The sequence below is a fragment of the Euleptes europaea genome, chromosome 16 (genome assembly GCF_029931775.1).
Source record: "Euleptes europaea isolate rEulEur1 chromosome 16, rEulEur1.hap1, whole genome shotgun sequence".
NCBI classification, from domain to species: Eukaryota; Metazoa; Chordata; class Lepidosauria; order Squamata; family Sphaerodactylidae; genus Euleptes; species Euleptes europaea.
Genome location: NC_079327.1, coordinates 26,521,105 through 26,541,991, shown reverse-complemented (window position 1 = coordinate 26,541,991; position 20,887 = coordinate 26,521,105). Strand labels below are relative to the sequence as shown.

The 20,887-nt window shown below is 44.7% G+C and overlaps 1 protein-coding gene across 1 annotated transcript; it reads right to left on the bottom strand.

Moving 5' to 3' along the window:
- Nucleotides 1–12,194: 12,194 nt before the first annotated feature.
- Nucleotides 12,195–18,168, bottom strand: ING1 (inhibitor of growth family member 1). Its single transcript, XM_056861785.1, has 2 exons — nucleotides 18,027–18,168; nucleotides 12,195–13,050 (listed from the first exon to the last, which is right to left on the bottom strand). Exons 1-2 carry the CDS (start codon nucleotides 18,166–18,168, stop codon nucleotides 12,347–12,349), a joined length of 846 nt encoding a protein of 281 aa, XP_056717763.1. The 3' UTR covers nucleotides 12,195–12,346.
- Between the last annotated feature and the right edge of the window lie 2,719 nt (nucleotides 18,169–20,887).

Below are 20,887 nucleotides of genomic sequence, written 5' to 3'. Positions count from 1 at the left end.
TGGAATCAAGAACAACGTGGACTTCAAGCACTTTGATCTTTAGTGCTAGTACCAATGGGTACCAATAACAGGACATTTTCTGTCTCCATAACGGAGAGGAAGGGGTAGCTCTATAATTGGGAACAGAGATGCTGCTTTGAAAAAAGTGAGAGGTGGGGGTTTGCTGCCTGGCTGGCCGAGTAGTTCAGGCGGCCCTGCAATGGACATGAAAAAGAAATTCAAATAAAGGTATCTGAAATGGTGAAAGCTTAATGTCCCATACAGAAGGATAGATTTTCTGCTTGTTCAAAAAAAAAAAAAAATTTAAGCTGATCCTGGATGAGTATTACATCAATTAAACAATGCTTAGTTTTTATACAGCACTTTCAATGTTCACTTGGATTCATGCATATTTTCTAATTGAAATCCTTACAACAGATCTGTATTCTGTCACAGGAAAGCTCTGAATAACCACTTGCTGTGGTTATTTTCTTGTTTGGTGCTTCCTAATCATTAACATAGTGTTTGCAACAGAGTCCTTTTTTAAAAAGTAAAGGGACTAGCAGTGCCAGTGACATATATATCTAGTAAGGACATAGGATGATGTAATTGTTCATTAACAATCACTCATTATGCGAACCACTAAAGAGTAAGTGAAAGGTACAGCTATAAGTGTAACAACGCATTCCTGACTTCTGAGGACGAAAGCCCTTAGGAGGGCAGGAAGGGGCTACACCAGAGTTGGGCACCCCCAAGTCGGCCTCAGGGCTACTTATGCCCGCCAGCATCCCACTGGCACAAAGGCCCACGCTGGCGTCCCGGCGGATATTCCTGGGGCGTTCCAGGGGGCGGTGCTGCCTCCTGTCTCCTCCCCCCCCCCCCCGGGTATGCCGGCAGGGAGAAGAGTGAGGCTACAAAGCAGGCGCAGTGTCGCTATTCTCAATGGTGCGAAAAGTCGCATTTTAAACGAAAAAAGCCACGAAAAGACTTTTCAAGGTTTTTGGGGGTGGGGAACTGCTTAGGAGGCACTGCGGCGTCGGCGTCTCTGCCATTCCTTCCCCGCACACTGAAAGCTCAGGAATGCACTGTAAGAGTAACAAGAGTAAGAGTAAATTTATTTGTATAGCCATAGGCCGTTACAAAATAACCATATAGTTTTACAAAATTTTGTGGAATAAAAGCATTAAAAGTTAGAAATTCAAAATTAGTAATGGTACTGGTAAAAACAACAGTTGACAGAGATTTGCCATGCAATATAGATCGTTTTAAACAAAAAAAAATTTCATCTCTAAAAATTTCTAAACAGTTACTCTCTTTAAAACCTCTTTAGCTCTTATTTTCTTTGGAGCCATGGCAAATAGTGACATTCTATAAATAACATATAGATCGGTGTCTGATAATAAGATCAGTTTTTCAAATTCAGAGCTAATGTTTACACCTTTCAATAACACATCTAAGAATTTGGCTCTAGGTTGCTCATACAATGGGCATGCTAAAACATAGCTGACTATATCTTCTGGAGTTGGATCTCCACAAATACATCAATGTTGATCCTTAGGCATATGACTGTAAAGTCAAAAAACCCATTGGCATAGTCTGGAATCGTAAGGCTGTGACGGCCACTCTGAGGTTCTGCACTGAAAGATTAACCAAGTAGGGGGTTCTAAGATGATCGTTTTAAAAGAATTTGAACCATATTGAAAATTTAGAGCCGTAAGTGCTCATGTGGAATAATTTGCTATGGTCTGAAATTGGTGGGGGAGGGGGGAGGCTGCCTTCCCTAAATGGTACCTGGGATGCCTGTGATGATGCACACACACACACCACATTACACATAGCAAATATAATAGCACGATTCAGACTGTATAGGAAAAGAACATATTAAACATATCAAGCTCTGAGAAAATAGATATTCCTGCCACCAAACTGCGGCCTACGGAAAAGATGTCTTCAATGTGTTCAGCAAACTAGTAACTAATGGATCCCAGAAAAAAGGAGGCATTTAAAGAGGGGGGCTCCATTTAAGCTTTTAAAACCGGTATAATTGAATTGCCAAATAATATAACAGTTGTCCTTGATACTGATTACGTTTCAAAATTTCATCTGTTCATGGTGAACATGTCTCTTTTAATGTTCCTTGGGATTAAGCATTAACCTGCATGTAGGAATGACATCATTCTAGGGCAGGGGTGTCAAACATCCGGCCTGGGACCTGGATGTGGCCCCTTGAAAGCTCTTACCCGGCCTGTGACCCACCCACTCCCCCACAGAGTCAATTACCAACGACTGTTAAATAAAAGAAAATACTTTAAGAGTGTTATTGCTTTAAGCATGTTTGCATTTTCACTTAAAAAAAAAAGTTAAAAAATAATATCATTAATTGGCTTTGCCTGTGACTTCTATAAAGTTTGCCTCTCCGGTACCTGGCATTAAATGTAATGGTACACATGGCCCGGCCCGACCAAGTGACATTTGTGTCATATCCGGCCCTCGTAACAAATGACTTCCACACCCCTGTTCTAGGGGTTGGCCATGGGGACATTAAAATAAACCTGGAGTTAAGGGGGACCAAGTGGTTGGGTCTCTTTGGCTCAAAGCCAACCCAAATGGCCTTTTGTGGGTGCCACTGGCCACTCAGCAGGGCTGCTGCTGGCCTCCAGCACAGCAGCACACAGGAGCTTTCCTGGTATGTTAAAGGGCCAGTCCAGCTATGCACCAGGTCAAACAAAGTGATTCAGGCTTTGCACTGAAGACTGCACATTTATATCAATTTCTTGCTCTTTCCAGAAATGCAAAGTCCAGGGTTTCTTTTAGTCTCTCTTTTTCTCACTCTCTTTTACTTACTCCGCATAGTCAGCAGTAGTCGGGGACAAAGAAGACAATGTACGGACAACTCCAAAGCCAGAGTTCATGGGAATGTACTCTTTCCTTTCATTACCATCCTGGCCAGCACCACTAGCTTCCTTCCTTTCTCCTTCAGGATTTATGGAGAACCCCACCACTCTAACCTGCAAGAACTACAGGAGCTCTCTCTCTCTCTGTGTGTTAAGTGCCATCAAGTAGCTTCCGACTAATGGCAACCCTATGAATCAAAGTCCTCCAAAATGTCCTATCTTTGACAGCCTTGCTCAGATCTTGAAAATTGAGGGCTGTGGCTTCCTTCATTGAGTAAATCCATCTCTTGTTGGGTCTTCCTCTTTTCCTGCTGCCCTCAACTTTTCCTAGCATGACTGTCTTTTCCAGTGACTCTTGTCTTCTCATAATGTGTCTAAAGTACGAGAGCCTCAGTTTAGTCATTTTAGCTTCAAAGGTCAGTTCAGGCTTGATTTGATCTATAACCCACTGATTTGTGTTTTTTGACAGTCTACGGTATCCGTAACACTCTCCTCAAACACCACATTTCAAAAGAGTCATTTTCTTCCTATCAGCTTTCTTTAATGTCCAGCTTTCACACCCATACATAGTAATAGGGAATAGCAGCTCCGTAGACTTGACAAATTATTGTGGCAGATGACAACTACTAGTTGGCAGGAGCATCTTCCATCTATACTGTCAGGTACTATGGAGAGGTGAGTCCAAGAATCCTTCCTTGTTCCCTATGTTTTGCTAGATTCTTTGCTCCTCTACCAGGCCTGTAGGTACGCTGCCATTCCAGAGGGGCACACAGGAAAACAGAGAACATACTACTGGGCGCACGATTCAGCTTCCTTAGGATGTCAACGTTCATTTTAAAAAATGTATAGCCCTAATGACTGCAAAAATTAACCCCAAAGTATGCGAATAATCCTGCTGGAGCTAAAGGGGTGACTGAGTGAGGATCAAACCAGATGAGTTTCATGATCAGACCTCACAGCATGTCTCGATGCAATTATTAGGTGCATGGGACCCAGATTCTGTTTGGGACTTCGAATGACAGAAGGGTGGGGTTAAGCCTTTCCCTGGGCTGTTTTTCCAACTTAAAATGGCTTATGAGAGCTTCTATTTATCCTATTGGGGGAAAATACAGATGTGGTTTCCCAGTTTGTGGGGGAAGGATTGGGGAGAACAGGCTTTCAGTGTCTCACATAGCTCATTTTCCCTCCCCTTGGCAAGCAAAATCAAAATAAATCATGCATCATTGTAAAATTGCAGGCTAAACCTTGCCAAACAAGGAAAAAGAAATGAGTAATTGGTTCAGTTTGCATAACTTATGCAGTTGACAGCATTCAGCTTTTCTTCATGGATAATTTGGGTATGGATACGTGCTTTTCAGTTCTTAAACGTGATATACACAGCCTTAAATGTTGCTGTACAACCCCTTGCTAAAACCAATTTGCATTATATGCAAAACTCATAAAATATTGGGAGGCATTCCTACCTGAAGCCAAAGCCATCGCCTAGCAAGGAGACCGTTTCTCGTATGAAGACTCTCCAGGTGTGTGTATAAAATCTCATACTTGCAAGTGTTGTGTAGTGGTTAAATGTTACTTTATTAGCTAAACGTCTCTTTTTTATGCCAATAAAGGTACTTGATTGATTGATTGATGGTTAAAGTGTTGGACTAAAATCTGTGAGACCTGGCTTCAAATCCCTGCTGCATTGCTGGCTGATCTTGGGCCAGTTACTCCCTCTTGCCCTAACTTCCCTTACAGGGTTGTTGTGAACACAAAGTGAAAACAGGAGAGTGATGTATTCCACAAAGAGCTCCTTGGAGGAAGAGTGGGGCAAAAATACACTAGACAGATACAATGAACCAATCTAAGCATACTCCTATTGAGGTACATAGACTTGGAGCACATCAGTGTGTACTTAGAACAGATTATGCCCAATCTGTATTATATACAGGAGACCAAAACAGGAGATTGAAACTCTGGTTGCTATGTTTCATTAACTGCCCATTTCTGACCTTTGGTGGCCAGGGACAGTGTGGCCGAGGTATCGCCGCAGCGCCTCCAAAGCCGTCTACTAGCTGCCAAAAAGGCTTTTAAAAGCCTTTTGGTGGTTTTTAATTTAAAAAAAATAATGGGGCATTTTGCCTCATTGAGAACAGCAAGGCTGCACCTGCAAAAAAGCAGGCGCAGCAACGCCCTTCTCCCTGCCGGTGTACCTGGCCAAAAGGTGACAGGAAGCTGCCTACTGGCAGGTCCACCCCCAGCACGCCCCCTGGGACGCTGGCGCGGGGCTTTGCGCTGGTAGGACGCTGGCAGAAGGCCCAGCCGGCGTTCCTGTGTGGTGCTGCACCAGGAGACCAGCATCCAGGCCTCCCCGTTGGCATTGGGACCACTCCGCACGACATAAGTGGCGCAGGCGCAGAGGGTTCCAATGCCAGTGCAGCCCCTTTTTGGCCTCCAAAGGACTTTAGTCCTTGGAGGTCAGGAATGGGCTGTAAGTGCATATTACAGCTTATGTTCATTTGCCATATATAGTTCAGTCAAACAAAAAGTAATAGTGGGAAGCCTGCCTGGCCACTAATAGAAAGAGAGCCTAGGACCCAAAGCCCTAACTGTATGTTTGTCACAACAACAAAAAACACGAAGTGAACTGAATGCTTGAAACAAAATTAATTACTTCAGCCAGACCTGTAATTAAACAGAAGAAGAGGAATGTGTGCTGTTGAAATAAAATTATTTGCTACCTTGCAAGAAGTGTAATTGAAAAGTAGAGAAACTTGTTGAGTGGAGCGTTTGAAACTGACTTATGCGAGAGCAAAACTGGGAGAGCACTGAGCAGGAATAAATTTCCTGGCTGGTTTGTAGAGCCAAGCTTTTGAAACATCTATACCAATTAACTTGAAAGCGGTATACGCTGCCCTAGAGAACCAGGATTCATGTAGAAAGGAAAGATGATAACACTCTGTTCTAGACAGAGTGGAAATCACCCACTGATGCTGCCCAATTTTTAGTGGATATCTTATAATATAGTGCCTAAGAGACTTGTCTATATATAGCCGTTTCCCAATTCCATCTCCTGCCCATGCTGTGTTCTCAACATTCGCTTCCTGTCTCTCATCATTCTGTCACTCCTCAGCATGACTAGGAACAGGATCCTGAGCAGAGCTGTGAGTAAAGCAAAGTAGCTCAGTTCTCAACACTCCCCGTGAATTCTGTGGGTAAAAGTAAACGGAATGGAATCTGTTGACACAATTTAAGAGGGGGCAAACCTAGCTTCTTACTCCAGACACAGGTTACGCTTGGCATGGAATGATTTTGATTTTATCCCCAATGCATTGTTGACCTTGAGGGATGCCTTTCTGTTAATTTCTCCCAGGAAAATGAATGGCTGCCTGTAAAATGCAGCACTAGTGTTCAGAAGCTAGACCTACCACCACACTTCACACTGGATGAACTAAGAGGGGATCCCATTTATCCCATTAAAGTCATGCCCCCCCCCCCGTTGCTCCAAGGTTGTTGAGAGCAGCGTCATATTTCCACTTCACACAGCTACACTTTTCCCCATAAAAATGATCCTAGCAAGACCTGGGTTCAGGACACAAGAGGGTTGTTTTCCTCTTACCAAAAGTAGCTCCTTTTCAGTCAAGGTGTGGCATAGAGCAGGGGTGCGGAACGTCAGGCTCGGGGGTCATTTAAGGCCCACGAAATCATTTGGTCTGGCCCTTCGTGGGTCCTGGCAGATCTCCAGCTCAGAAGGATCTAAGACTGGTGATCTGCCCCCTCCTGCGGACAGGAATAGCCTCTATTTGAGGCGGATGTGAGTTTGTTTTGCCAAGAAAATGAACCTTTTACCCCCCCTTGCAGAAGAGTTGTTAGCTATGGAACTGCTAGGACCACCCAAGAAACTGTATTAACCCTTTCCCACCCGGGCCGTGGAGAAACGTATTCCCTCTGTACTACAAGAGGGCTGGGGGTGGAAGTGGCGACAATGGAGGGGTTAAAGGGGGCAGGGCCAGAATGCGCAGGGGGGGGTGAGTTCTTAGCCAATGTGTCCTCATTTCATCCCTGCAGGCGGAGGTAGCAGGAGTCAGCTGTAGGAGCAACTCTGGTGTGTGGCTGGACGGCTATGCCTGGCTGGTGCAACAGGCCATCCTGTGCCACTAGGTGGGGTGAGTGTGCCACCGGTTGGATGCCTGCCTGCTTGCCTGCGCGAGGGGGGTCATCTGGGGCAGCTGCCTGCTTGGGTCTTGGTCAGTTAATTTTTAAGTTGATAATTTTGTATCCAAATGGCCCTTGGCGGAAAAAAGGTTCCCCACCCCTGGCATAGAGGGAGCCCAGTGAGTTTGAAGACCAAAAGAGCAAGTTTCTTTTCATACCAGGGAGGAGGTTTGAACAGGACACATTTGTGGGGGTCCAGGAGTATCAGCTGATTTGATGTGGCCTGATGGTGCGAAGATTTATTTCACTGGTGCAGATAGTCCCTTTGACCAGAGATTGGGGTGGCCCCCACTTATATTTCAAGTCACCAGTCTGAATCTTGCTGTGACTGAATTCCTGATACTTCCTCCCTGTCTGAAATGCAACTTCGGGGTTGGTTGTACCCCAGGTCTGAAAATAAAGCAATTGGCAGTTTTCTGCCCTTTAATGGGTACTCCCAATCTTCTGGGCCAGAGGGGAAGGTTGTCTCACATTACCTATGGTTGGGTTGGCCCAAGATACTGAGAGTTGTGTAATATGTTTCTCATCATTTGCACCTTGCCAGACTATGACAGGGCTACGCTAAGCAGATCTACTCAGAATCTCATTCAGGTCTTTCAATGGGGCTTACACCCAGGAAAGTGTTTTTAGGATTGAATGTAAGCCACCGTGTTTTGTATTAACTGAAGCTCAGAACAATTAATAGCAGTCAAATGGTGGTAATCCTGTGTATAAATTAATGTTGCATGGGGAAAAGATGTTAGTTTGGTAGACTGCCAAAGAAAAGATATACTAGCATATATCAATATTCAATAGGATTATCTATACCAGACTATCTTCTACCACTTACTGATAGAAATGAGGATAAAATTTGCAACATTACCAAGGTGCGTAGACGACCTTAAGGTTTTCCTATAAATGTGAGATTTCTTATAGATTTCCTACTGGGCTCCCTAAAATCTCTATTACTAGTAAATGGCAACATTAGCATGTTCCATTCTCACATTTATCATACTTACCAATATTCGAGGAAGAGATATGGTTAATTAATAATTTTGAAAATGAAGAGTTTGGAATAATTTAATATCATATAAGTATCTTTTCCAGACAGAAAGAGATTGGACAGGAATTTGTAAATAATAATACTTCAGGAAAAATTTGCTTAGTTTCAATAATTAATCCTATGTCTCCAATTCATTTTGAGAGATAGTATTACTAGAGACAATGGCTGATTAATTATTATGGTACACTTTTGATTTCACGGTGTATTCCAACACAACTGCATACTTGATTTAAGGCTAACACGTTACAAAACACTTTGCTATTAAATTATATTTGTTGCCTCATTTGGCACAAATAATAAAACACTTTGTAAAGGTATAAAGTCCAGCATAGATTCTTCTCACATACCATCAATAAAAATTATCAGGATAACATTTACTATACTTGATTATTATTGGAAGTTATGATTATCGCAAACAAATACAAAATAAAGATATACCACAGTGCTAGCCCCAAAGATAAGGCTGACAGAGACAATCATAATGCTGCAATGGTTATATGTCAATAAAAAGGGACTTGGCATAAGTTTCAATGCGGTTTAGAAAATGACAGGTTAACTAATTACATTCTTCTTGGCCAACAGTCCCTAGCCCTCTGAACTTTTCTTGGCTGCTTTTGTCCTTTATGCCAATAGTTCTCAGACTCTCCTGTCTATAGGTAATGTGTAGTTTTGCCCAGGAATGTGTAGCTGTGCCCAGGACTTCTCAGTCCTCATTCTGCTTTTCTATTTTAATTCAAGACAAGTTGACAACTTCCTCTTCCCTCAAAAGGTTGGGCTGCAAACTGACTAGTTCCCTGAGCAATCGTATATTAATTGCTCTCATACAAGCTTAGCCAAGTAGTGTCAAAGGCTCCAGTGCCACAAATGCAATTAGTTTTTATGTCTCTGTGTGCATGCATTTTGTTGTTGCTGTTACCTTGTCCATTAAATTGAACTGACAACATATTTAACCACAATTCTGCCTACAGTGCAGTTCAACAGCCAAAGCAGAATTCTTTCCAAAGGCATGAGGCTCCTCTGTACGTACAATGGCTTGGCCTAGTGGTTCTCAAACTTTCTAAACTGGGACCTACTTTTAACCTGACTTTATTTTCCAGGGCCCATTTGCAAAATAACTCCATGCTACTCCCCCCCTCCCCAGATTAAGATGCAAGAACTTCACATCCGTTAACACTGAATGGATTTATATCATAGTTTTCATTTTCAATATTTATAGTGTTGTTGACCAACAGGTTATATTTCATGGCCATTTCGACACATGCTGAGACAAACCCAAATTTGCCATCAAACTTTCAGTAGATTCTTCTTCCAGCTGAACCTGTTCAACTTTTTCCATCTCACAAACCTTGTGTGAAAAAAACAGGACTTACATCTGGGTCCCAATTCACAGTTGGCAAGCTGTGGCTTTGTCCTAACATGCCTTAGTGACCTTCTTCCTTGTGTTACTGATCATTCATCTCCATCAACGACTGTCATATTCAGTCAGCAAGGGTACAGAGATGCATTTTGACAAGTTTCTTTTCCTCCACACTACCCAAGAATGGAAGTCTGCTCCACCACCATAGATGTGCCAAAGCACCTTAGGGATGCATTGTAAGACTTAACTGATTGGCCTTTGGATCTCAGGGTTAAAATGAGATAGCACGGAGAAATTTTAATTGTAGAATTGTTTGTCTTTTGCTGGGCAAAGGTCGGGGAAGAATTTTTCTTGACTTGTGTTACTTGCCTCAAAGCTTTGAGATGGAGGGGGTTATAAACTAACGTACCTGAGCTAGGAAGGACCACCAGCTCACCTAAAAGAAATCTTTCCATGGCTGTGGAGTCTCCCCAGAAAGCTTGAACAGCTGCTGCCCCAGCACAGAGGGTGGTTGAACAAAGTGAACAGGAATGTGTGTATAAGCTCACATGAGGTTGTATAGAAATTGTTCAAGGGAGTCTTGATACCATTACACTCTTAGCCTAGTTAAGGGGGCTGTTGGGAGATTAAAATGCCCCCAAGGAATACAAATGATAACAAATAAATAGGGTTACTCATGTAATTGTCCCATGCCCTTGCAAATCACTTATGCAATTTTATTTTTCGTCACCTTATCCAAGTTGCATTCATTCGTTTCAGAAAACAATATAATATGGGAACTGGGTGACAAGAGTGGGGAAGACGCAGAGCAACCTCAAGGTCCGGATAATCTTTTAAATTACAGTAGTAATTCTTCCCCCAAGCACAACAGTGAGAGATGGCTGCATCTAATTTAATTTGTCCTTGATAAGATTCAATATAGGTGAATTCACATCTATTTTACATGTATATTTTACAGGCCATTCACCACCACTAGATCTTCTAAGCCTGTGGAGACCTATTTGAATTTCAAGTGGGGAAAATGTAACTTCAGATCTTGCCCAGTTTCTTTTACAGCCGGTTAACTTTTTCCAGAGGCTGAATATCATATAAACAAGTGGGAGACCTGCAAGGACCTGCAGCAGGGGATGGGGAACGGACATTTCATTTTCCCTTCCCTTCCGACATCCTCTTTCCCTTTCCCCACATCCTCTCCCCTTTTCATGCTTCCTTCTCTCCTTTCCACCCAACAACCAACCTACCTTTACCTGCTCCTCCTCCATCTTCAACTTTCTTTCCTTCCCTCTCTCTGGCAGCCTGTCCCCAGGAAAACTATGGTGGGTGTGAAGGAGAGAAGGAAGCAGGGAAAGGTGAGGATATGGGCGTTGCTAGGATGAAGGAAGGAGGAAATAGTGTGGGGAGGAAATGCAGGATAAAGTGAGGAGCCCCCTGCTAGTCCAAGCAGATTCCCTTCCCCAGTGCAAATGGGTCCCTGTTGTGGAGAAAGGTGGGAAATAAATAAATGATTTTTTTTTAATGGCATAGAAAAGGAACCGCATCTTCATCAATAGTATTGAGTCTGGAAGGGATAGAGAAGAAATGACAATGGGGTGCTTGGCAGGGGGGAAAGGAGAACAGCAGTAGGTGCAGGGAATGCAGGAAGATAAATTAAAAACCACCTCTGAAGAGAGTGAGATGGTAGATGTCACAGGTAGGCTCACTGAGGTGATAACTGACATGTGAGCAAAGTTATCCAACTTGTTTAATTTATTCCTTAATATCACAGCTGTACAATTTTCATACATACAGAAAGAAATGCATATTGGCTACACCATGGCATGTGGATGCATTTCCAATTATAATACAAGTTAAGTGCAACTCCACTTGAAAATGTACATTTTTACAACTTATACAAAGTAAAGACTGCTACACTATTATCTGAGGACAGTATAAAGGCTGGTTTATGATAAGGTTCATTACTAAACCACTTCCTGGTTAAATACAAAATATACTAAACCATTTTTAAAAAGGCCCTCATGGTACTTGGCCAGTATATAAAATATGCTGTGTAAAATTTAACCATTTGCATCTTTAAAAATAAGCTTGTAACTGTAGTTAAACATTTGATATTGAGCTGCTAGACCAGCAGGTTGAACAGGTGCTATACTGTAACTTTCTTTTTGCTATTGCATTGATCGTGACCAAACTAAACTAGCACCCTGGTCCCAAATACATCCCTTAGAAACAAGTCCCATTGAAACCAATGGGCCCAAGTTCCCAGTTACATATTGAAAATGGTGTGCCAGACTTTAACCCTAAACCACTTTCTTGGAAGCAACTATGATTGAAACAACTGGGACTTACTTCCAAGCCAATGGTCACAATCCAACTCAGAGCTAAATTTGTATGTGCTTAATCTCACTGAAATCCAATGAGTTTAAGTGTGTTTCACTCTGTGTTAGATTGTAGCCAGTGCATTTAGGATCAGTTTGAAATGTACTGTTTTAGTCAAATTGAATTTTGAATAGTTTTCTGGAAAGATAAATAGCATTCCTCTCTGAGGAAAAACGGAATGCTATCCAAGACATGTTTATTATCTACATTTTAGCGGGCAAAGTCTTACCAACTTGTGAAACCATATTTTTCCATAAGATAAGCCTGGACATTACAGTGTTAACATTACTTTATTATATGTTTTGGCTCTCAGACTATTTTCCTGTTAACAGCTGTGTCAAGGGAAAAAAACCCAAACATTTCCTATATTGCCATCCCTGTTACAAGAATGGTTTGATTTATAACTTCCTTTAAAAATATACATTTTACAGTCCTTGCACCTCAACAAAAGATGACACAGAGAATAAATACATGCTTCCACGGCTTTATTCTCCTTAGATTTCAAAACTACCTGTTGTAGGCCCTTTCTTTTTTAGACTTCTCTAATGCCTTGTCCATTGTTTTCTCATTTTCTCCTCTACATTTGGGGCAGTACCACTTGCCCTTTGGTTTATGATTGAGTCCCACGCATGAAAAATGAAACCATTCAATTGGGCATTCATCATTATCACAGCCAATCATTTCTCCATAGGAGACCTGATTACACAGACAGTATGTCGGCTCGTTGGGGTCAATAGGGAGATCTGCGGGGGACGCCTCTCTCTCTGCTTTGGCTTTGGATCTCTTCTTCTTCTTGGAAGTTTTTGCCTTCTTCTCCTTTGGAGTTCCTGAAGTGATATCATCGTGATCATGGTTATTAGAAGAATTCTCTCGATTTTCATTATTTCTTTGCCGTCTAGACCGCTTGTTGTTGGGCTTCTCTGCCTGAGTGATTGTTTCATTCTTTGACTTGTCTTGGTTTGTTTTGCCACTGTTCCCAGTTGTGTCATTAATCTCTTGGCAGGTTTCAAATAGTTCTACATGACTGTCAACTTGCCTAGTTTTATTCTCAACAAGTTCTACCATCTGACTGACGATCTGGATCTTCTCATCTCCTAGTTCCTGGCTCCGGATCAATGCTCTCTGTATGCAGTGCAACAACCTCCTCTTCTGTACTGCATCAGTCTCTCGTTTGAATTTTTCATAATAATCGTCCAGCTCCTTTAAAATATCTGTGAAGAAAGGATAAGACCACATAATTTCAAGCTATAAAAGCTTTTACAACTTACTGCGGCAATGAACGTGTAGAGATGAAGTATGATAAATCCAGAATTATGATATTTACAAAATCCAGAAAGCCACAAATTAAAAACTGGAAAATAGGAATGTACTCAATGCAAGTGGTTAATGAATTCAGATACCTGGGAGTAGTCTTTCAGGGTCTAAACATATTCAGTATGTCAAACAGAAAACTGAATTAATATTGCTAGCATTAAGGAAATTTTTCTTCACCCAAGGTGCTCAGAACATACCAGCACTCCTGAAAATTTACAGGAAGCTCATGATATCACACGTGCTATATGCTTCACCAATTTGGTTTTCAGGCCCAGTTAAACTATTTGACAAACTTCAGACAATTTTCCCCCCGTAAAATCTCCACTCTGCCTTCATGTATAGCTTCCTCAGTAGTATGGCTTGAAACAAGCCTTCCAAATATTTCAACCTCATCAACTACAAGTTTAGGCTGCTCAATGCCAAAGGCTTCCAGTATTTACTCAATTAGCAGCCTGTGGGCGCTGTTGGACCTCGTGGGACAGAGTTGTGGATTTCAAAATTACTCAACTGAGCTCAGGGAGACCTTTGAACCCTCTAACAGAGAGGAAAAGAGTGCTAATTATTGAGAAGCTTCTCAAACGATTGGAATATCTTGCTTAAAGAGGTTGGAAGGAAATGTTCCCTACTTTATGCGGTCATCAAATACCCAGCCGAAGTTGAACTCCCTTACTGCTTTTGACAATTTGGGTTCCCAAAAGGAGGTGGTCATACATGATAGCACACCGCAACACACTGCCTACAACTCAGATGAAAAGTGGTGTCCTTAAGACACCTCCCAAACAGTGTCTTTGCGACTGCCCCTTATTGGTGGTTGATTCATTCTGACACTTCTTTTTTTACTGTCCAAAACATGCCACGGTCAGGGAGAAATGTCTTGCAAAGTGGCTATTAAAATACTCAGCTACCTCAGATGTTCACAAATTAAGTTTATTTTTAAGTGGCTACAAGCAAAAACTGCACAGTTGATGTGGGTACATTTAGTTTTGCTGTAACTTGTTTCTTAAATTATTTTGGTTTTACAGCCCATAGGCCATACAACCTCAATAAAGTATAGACTACATAATTTGCCAGCCTCGCACATGATACAGCAAAGTTCATTCAGGTTTGTCAGAATGTTGGTTGGGGCAAGAGGGAAAGTGATGGACAACTCCCCAAACTTTCCACAATATAACTAACACTGTTATTCCAAGAACAGCTACTTTGCAGGTGCATGGAAATAAATGGGCTTACTTTCAAATACACTATTTAATGTTTAAAAATAAAGCATTATCTCCACGTAAGTTACATTTCATTCTGAAATAAACCTATCCGAAATATTGTCCTATCCACAAACGTTCCACAATATAACACTGTTAAAAATATTGTCAAAGGCTCTCACGGTCAGAGTTCATTGGTTCTTGTAGGTTATCCGGGCTGTGTGACCGTGGTCTTGGTATTTTCTTTCCTGACATTTCGCCAGCAGCTGTGGCAGGCATCTTCAGAGGAGTAACAGAGGAGTAGCAGAGGAGAGACACTGTCCTTCAGTGTTACTCCTCTGAAGATGCCTGCCACAGCTGCTGGCGAAACGTCAGGAAAGAAAATACCAAGACCACGGTCACACAGCCCGGATAACCTACAAGAACCAATAACACTGTTACTTTCAAATAATGTTTAAAAATAAAAGCATTATCTCATGTTATGTTTCATTCTGAAGTAAACCTATCCAAAATATGAGTGGGTCTGACTCCTTGAGAAGAAATGATTGGGACTGACTCCTTAGAAGGATGTGACTCAAAAGTTGTACATCTGTTTAATTTTTATTTTCATATAGAGGGGTACAGAAAAAAGAAAATAGGGGGGGAAATGGGGGGGGGATCAAAGGAAAAAAAAGTGTCTGTGCCCAAGCTACAATGTTATGACACCTACACGCACCATTCATCAACTTTAAACTTAAAATTATTGATGTTTCTAATCCTAGTTATGAGTTTTGTCATTCTTCTCATCTCAGTTTACTTGATTCACACCCTCCCCTCAAAGCACTTGGAACAAGGTTTATGAAAGGCCGTCTCCACACATTTTAGGTGTGCATTTTCGAATTTGGTGTACCCCCCCAAAAAAAGTACTGGGAGTGAAAACAAAACAGGCTTTGGAACCATCTGCAGGGATAATCGTCAGAGACCCAGGGTTGTACGTGGTTTATCATCATTTTAAAACCTGGGTTTGCTCAGCCCGTATAGTGTGAAAATTCTCAAAGAATGTGCGTGTTCTGGCTTTTTTAAAATTTTATTTTATTTTTATTATTATTGGCTTTTTAACAAGCTAGTAGGTTTCGTTGTTTCATGAGAGAAAACGGATCTTCAGGGAACCAAACCCCGCCCCCTCCCCTTCCGAGGCCTGCTCGGTTAACGGGACCGCGAGAGTCTTAACGGTCTCTCCCTAACCGTCAGGCGTGCGGTTGGGATTTAAAAGGGGCTCCCCCTCCCTCACAGCAGCAAGACCCCTCTAGTGGGCGGAGCAAGGAAACACCGCGCGCGCCAAAGAGGAAAAAAAACCTCTTCCCATGCCCCGCCCCTCGCGCGCCCGTCCAGGCATTGGAAGAGCGGCTTGTCATTCTCCCCACTCCCTCCTATCACAAATCTCCCCTTTTGCCCCGCCTTTTTTCCCCGAACGAGGCCACCCCCCCTCCTCCCCCATATGCGATTTCGGAGCCCATTGTTCTTAGCGGCACTGCTGTTAGTGTGTGGTTTTTGTTGTTTTTTTACCTTCTCCGTCCATTTGCAGCTGAACCCACGGCGAGAACCAGAATCCGCCCAGCCGCCCAATAAGGACCTGTCCTCTAACGCTCCAAAGCCCGCCTCGGAAGAAACCGACCACTCAGACGAAAGAATCACGCTCAGTAGCCCCGCCCTCAGCCTCAAGCGCTCCTCGACGAATCAGAAGGGAAACCCCCAGACTAGGCCCCGCCTTCTTCGACAGCGATTGTTCCGCTTAGGTTTTCAAGGAGGAGGAGGAGGACCGGCCCCTGCCTTTCACATCAATGCGTCAGTCATAGCGAGGCGTCTTACGCTTCCTGCAACTATGGGAGCCAATCAGCTTCTAGGAAACAGACGGGGCAGTTCGAACTATTACAAGCAGCCCTCACGGTCTCTCCACCCCCACCAACGTCAGTGGAAGGCGAGCCTCTGTAGAGAATGCAGCGGGCTAATCAGAGAACCCGATGGGTGTTCCCTGAGCGAAGCTCCAGCCAATAACGGAAGAGGGAGGCGGGGCGGACACAACAGGGTAATGACGGCGCCCTATAAAAGCCGCTGTGACGGGGCTTTTCACTCTTTCTGGCGCTGAGACGCGGAGGCGCGTCACCCTAGCGCAGTCGGGAGTGTTTAGAGCGGCTTGAAACGCCCGCCCTGCCCTTTTAATAGTACTCCGCTCCTGCTTCTTGCTCCAGACCCTGGACGTGCACCCTTGACTCGAGCCTCCTCGCTCCCGTTTCTACCAGCCGTCCTCCCCGGTGCCCACCTCCTGCCCCTCCCCAGCAATGCAAAACTCCACACCGTCGCCGGAGCAAGCTCCCCAATGCCTATTTGCAAGCTCCCCAATGCCTATTTGCAAGCTCTCCAATGCATACTTGCTGCTCTTCCCCACCCCCCCATAAACGCAGCAATAATCCGCCAGGTTCCCACCACCGCAGACACGCCAGCGAGGAAAAGGAGAGTGGGGACCCATCCCGGTGTCACCTTTACCACTCTTTCTCCCCCCCACCCCTTCTACCTTCTTGCAGATGACAAAAGAGCCTTTCGTCCCTCCACTAACTAAAAACCACCATTTCCTCCAACTGCAGAGTGAGCCGGGGGGGGGGGGGAGAGGAGACACACACACCACCTCTCCAAGAGCTGCAAAAATACTGTATGAGTTACTGTGGGAAGAAAAGGAGAGGGGGGAGGAAAGGGAGAGGGGGGGCTCACTCTGCAAGCTGCACATCCCCAACCCACACGGTATTTATATAACCTATCTCCCACCCCCCTTTTTCTTTGCATTTCCCCCCCTCTCCACTAAGGACTTGAGAGGAGGGAGACTTGCTTTTAAAAGCAAACCCTATTGAAAAATAATAATAGTGAGAGGGAGCGAAGGCAACAAGCCCTGCCCACCCCCCCTTTCCCACACTCAATCTAATCCACCCTCCCTCCCTCTTACTAGCACCCTCTCCTACTACAGCCATTGCGAATACTAGAAATTCCTCAATGTTGTGCTGTGGTCGCTCTTTCTTTCTCCAACCTCCCCTTCTCCTCCTCTCTTGCGTTCACCCCCCCCTCCCCAGCACTTTCACGCAGTACCCAGAAAAACACTCTTCTCCTCTCCAGCCGCACACACAGAAGGGGAAAAAAAAAAGAAAAACAGCCGCCTTGGGTGCCCCATGCGTCCTGATCCCCTGCCCCTCCTCTTACCCTGCCGCTGCTACCGCCCAGCATTATTATCCTTTTACGCCTTAAAATAAATAAATAAATAGTGCAGGCAAGTCCCGTTGCTTAATAAAGAGAAGCCCCTAAAAGAAGACCTTTTGTTCCGCCCAAGGAAGGGGAGAGGGGGAGGGAAAAAAAAGCAGCTACGGGTTGCAAAAAGCAAGCAAGCAAGCAACAACCCCCCGCATTTCCCCCTCTCTCTTCGGATCTCTTCATTTGCGTCCTCGCAACAAATGCATTTGCTTTTTTTTTTCCCTTTTGCTTTTACGCCACCATCCGCTTTGGGATGAAACGCGGGGAGATGGGGGGTCGGGTGGGGGGGGATGGAGGAACACAAGAGATCATCTCTGCACGGGGGGGGGGGGAGAAACGAAAGGCTGGGTATCCTCTTAACCCACTCTCACACCATAAAGGAGCACGAGCAGTTTTTGCTTTACCTTGATATTTGGCGTCGATCTCCCGCATCAGGGAGACGTTTCTCTGCAGATCGAAGGGCAGAGATTCGATGGAGTCCAGGTAATCCTCCACATAGTTCGCCAGATGAAGCTGCTCTCCGTTTGCAGGGTTCAACATTTTCATCCGGCCCCCCCAAAAAATATTATATATATATATACACACACACACTGTCTGTATCCTCCGCCTCCTCTCACCCCGAATGGGCGAGAGTTTCCCCCTGCAAACACAGCAAGCCCCCCCAAATGGCAGAGGCTCAATCCTCAAGCCGCCTCTTCTTTTTCTTCTTCCCTCTCTTGTTCCTCGGATCTAACCAAAAAAGAGGAGAGGGTGGGGGGAGAGAGAAAAAGCCACCTTGGGAGTCTTTTCTTCTTCTCCTCCTGCGATCAGAAAGGCAAAGGCAGGCGCACAACACACACCGTCCGCGAGTCCCTACAGCCCAGCCAGCCAGCAGCTGATTGAATGGCTGTCGTTGTGGGTAACTCACCGAGGAGGTGGTAGGAACAATCAGAGGGATTTGTGTGTGTGTACAAGGGGAGGGGGAAAGAGAGGAAGCTCTTTAAAAACCCCGATCTTCCAAAGACAGAGGAATAAAACAACCCTTCCCCCCCCCAAAAAAAAACCAAAAAAAAAAAAAACCCGGTCGCTTAGAAAACCGCCTGGCTGCAAAACGATGCAAAACGTCTGCTTCCCCCCGGCGCGCAGCTGCTCCTGTTCCGCTGGCTGGTATTAAATGCAGCCTCCTCTGCACGCCGCACTTGATCCAACGTGGAAAACCCAAATACCAGTTTCAAACACTTGGGAAACATTCAGCCCCGCCACCTAGCGCGCCTGCGCACCGCTCCCATTGCCACCACCAGCCCCCCCCCCCACAAACCCCCGTTTCCCGGGCCGGCGGCAGAGACGCTTAATGTGCCTCTCATCTATGCAGTCGCTATTTCTTTCTTCCCCGCTCTCAGAGGAGGAAGTGAGATTGCAAAGGGGTGGGGGGCGAGTTTCCCCAGTTCTTTCTTTTGCTGCTGAGGGTGCACGGGGGGGAGAGGTGGTCTTGTGTGCACAGCGATGCGTGTTGGGTTGGAAGCGAAGGGTTGCTCACGGCTGCTCCTTCCTTAAATGCACGAAGAGAAGGTGAACTATGCCTTGCGTTGGTTTTAGGAGATGAAGCGGGGCGTCGGGGCGGTGTGACAACGCCCCCCCCCCCATGCCACCGAGACGTGTGAGTGTGAAGTTTGCAGGCACGGTGTGTTGGCTAGGCTGTTTGATCCGGCCTATGTGGCTAGACGGCTCCAGCGACAGGTCGCTTTGGAGGAGTTTAGCGGGAACGGCTCAAACTTTGAGGAGTTGACTTCCACCCTGCGGCAGATGGCCCAAGGTCCCTTCTCCCCTGCCCTGATTTTTGACACATGAAACGATAACAGGGGAGGGGGGGAAACCCTCGCGCTGCATGCACACTTAGGCATGCATCCGGCCACTAATCCGTGCACCGAGCGTCCCCAGTTTGCAGAACCCTTTCTGGCATATCCGGGCAGGAATTTTCCTCCCCTCCCTGCAACTAACCACCGGAGCAGAGCAACCGCATCAATAATTGCAACCCTTTACAGACAGCGCCGCTGCCCAATCAGACCTCAGTTCGTACTCCCACCCCCCCCCTCCGCTCTGCTATCCAATGGCAGGCCGAAATTATAAAGCCGGAAGAGAGAAGCGACAAGGGGGGGGAATGGGCGCGTGCGCAATGGGAGCCATAGGCGAGGAGAGAATGGAGGGCGGGAGGGGAACAAATGAACTACATTTCCCAACAGCCTTTCTCCCCCCCTTTTTGCAATGCCGCATGCGCCTGGGCTACCGCCATTGCAGTCTGAGATGGGGGGCGCAGAGGGGGGTGAGTCCCAGGACTTTTAAGGTTGGCTGATCTGCAAATCAAAGCACATTCAGCTGCAGAAAACAAACAGAGGGAAGCGCGCGTGTTTTAAGGAGCAAGGTTACGACCCAGCCCAGAGAGAAGTCCAGACCGATAGTTCATTTAGATGCATTCAAATACACGTTTCCAATATCTTAAAAATGCCCAGTGCATTCCAAATACACTTTTCCAATATCTAAATGAATGCATTTAGATGCATTCAAATACACGTTTCCAATATCTTAAAAATGCCCAGTGCATTCCAAATACACTTTTCCAATATCTAAATGAATGCATTTAGATGCATTCAAATACACATTTCCAATATCTTAAAAATGTCCAATGCATTCCAAATACACTTTTCCAATATCTAAATGAATGCATTTAGATGCATTCAAATACACTTTTCCAATATCTTAAAAAATTGTAGCCGGTGTAATGATCCCTTAAATAGCGGTGCTGGATTAAAAGTAGCCTTGTGATAACCTTGGGGTGAAGGTAAGACCAGAAGAATGAGGTCCTTGGTACATGGGGGGGGCAGCAGGAATGTCCCTTGACTGGTGAATCTTTGCAGCCGGAGAACCGAAGGACAAGAATAGCCCGGGCTCGGAGTTCTGCTGTTGATACCGATAGTTTAGTGGAGTAAATATTACTTGTAAAGTCTTCCACTAATATCCTAAAAATCCAAAAGAGTTTTCCGAGGGAAAAGGCAACAGGCGTAGGTCATGGGGAATTTTTTTTTTTTTTAACTGCCCTTAACTTTCCTATTGCATGGTTTGGAACAAATCTTCGTCCATATTAACCTACACATTGGGTTGTTCTGAAGCTAAAGCATTTCTTAGCTTGGGGATGTGTTAGAGTTATGAACGATAGATACAGCGGGGGGGGGGAGCAAACGCAAATCTTCCTCCTTTTTGCTGTAATCTTTAATAAGGGGAAACATCCCAG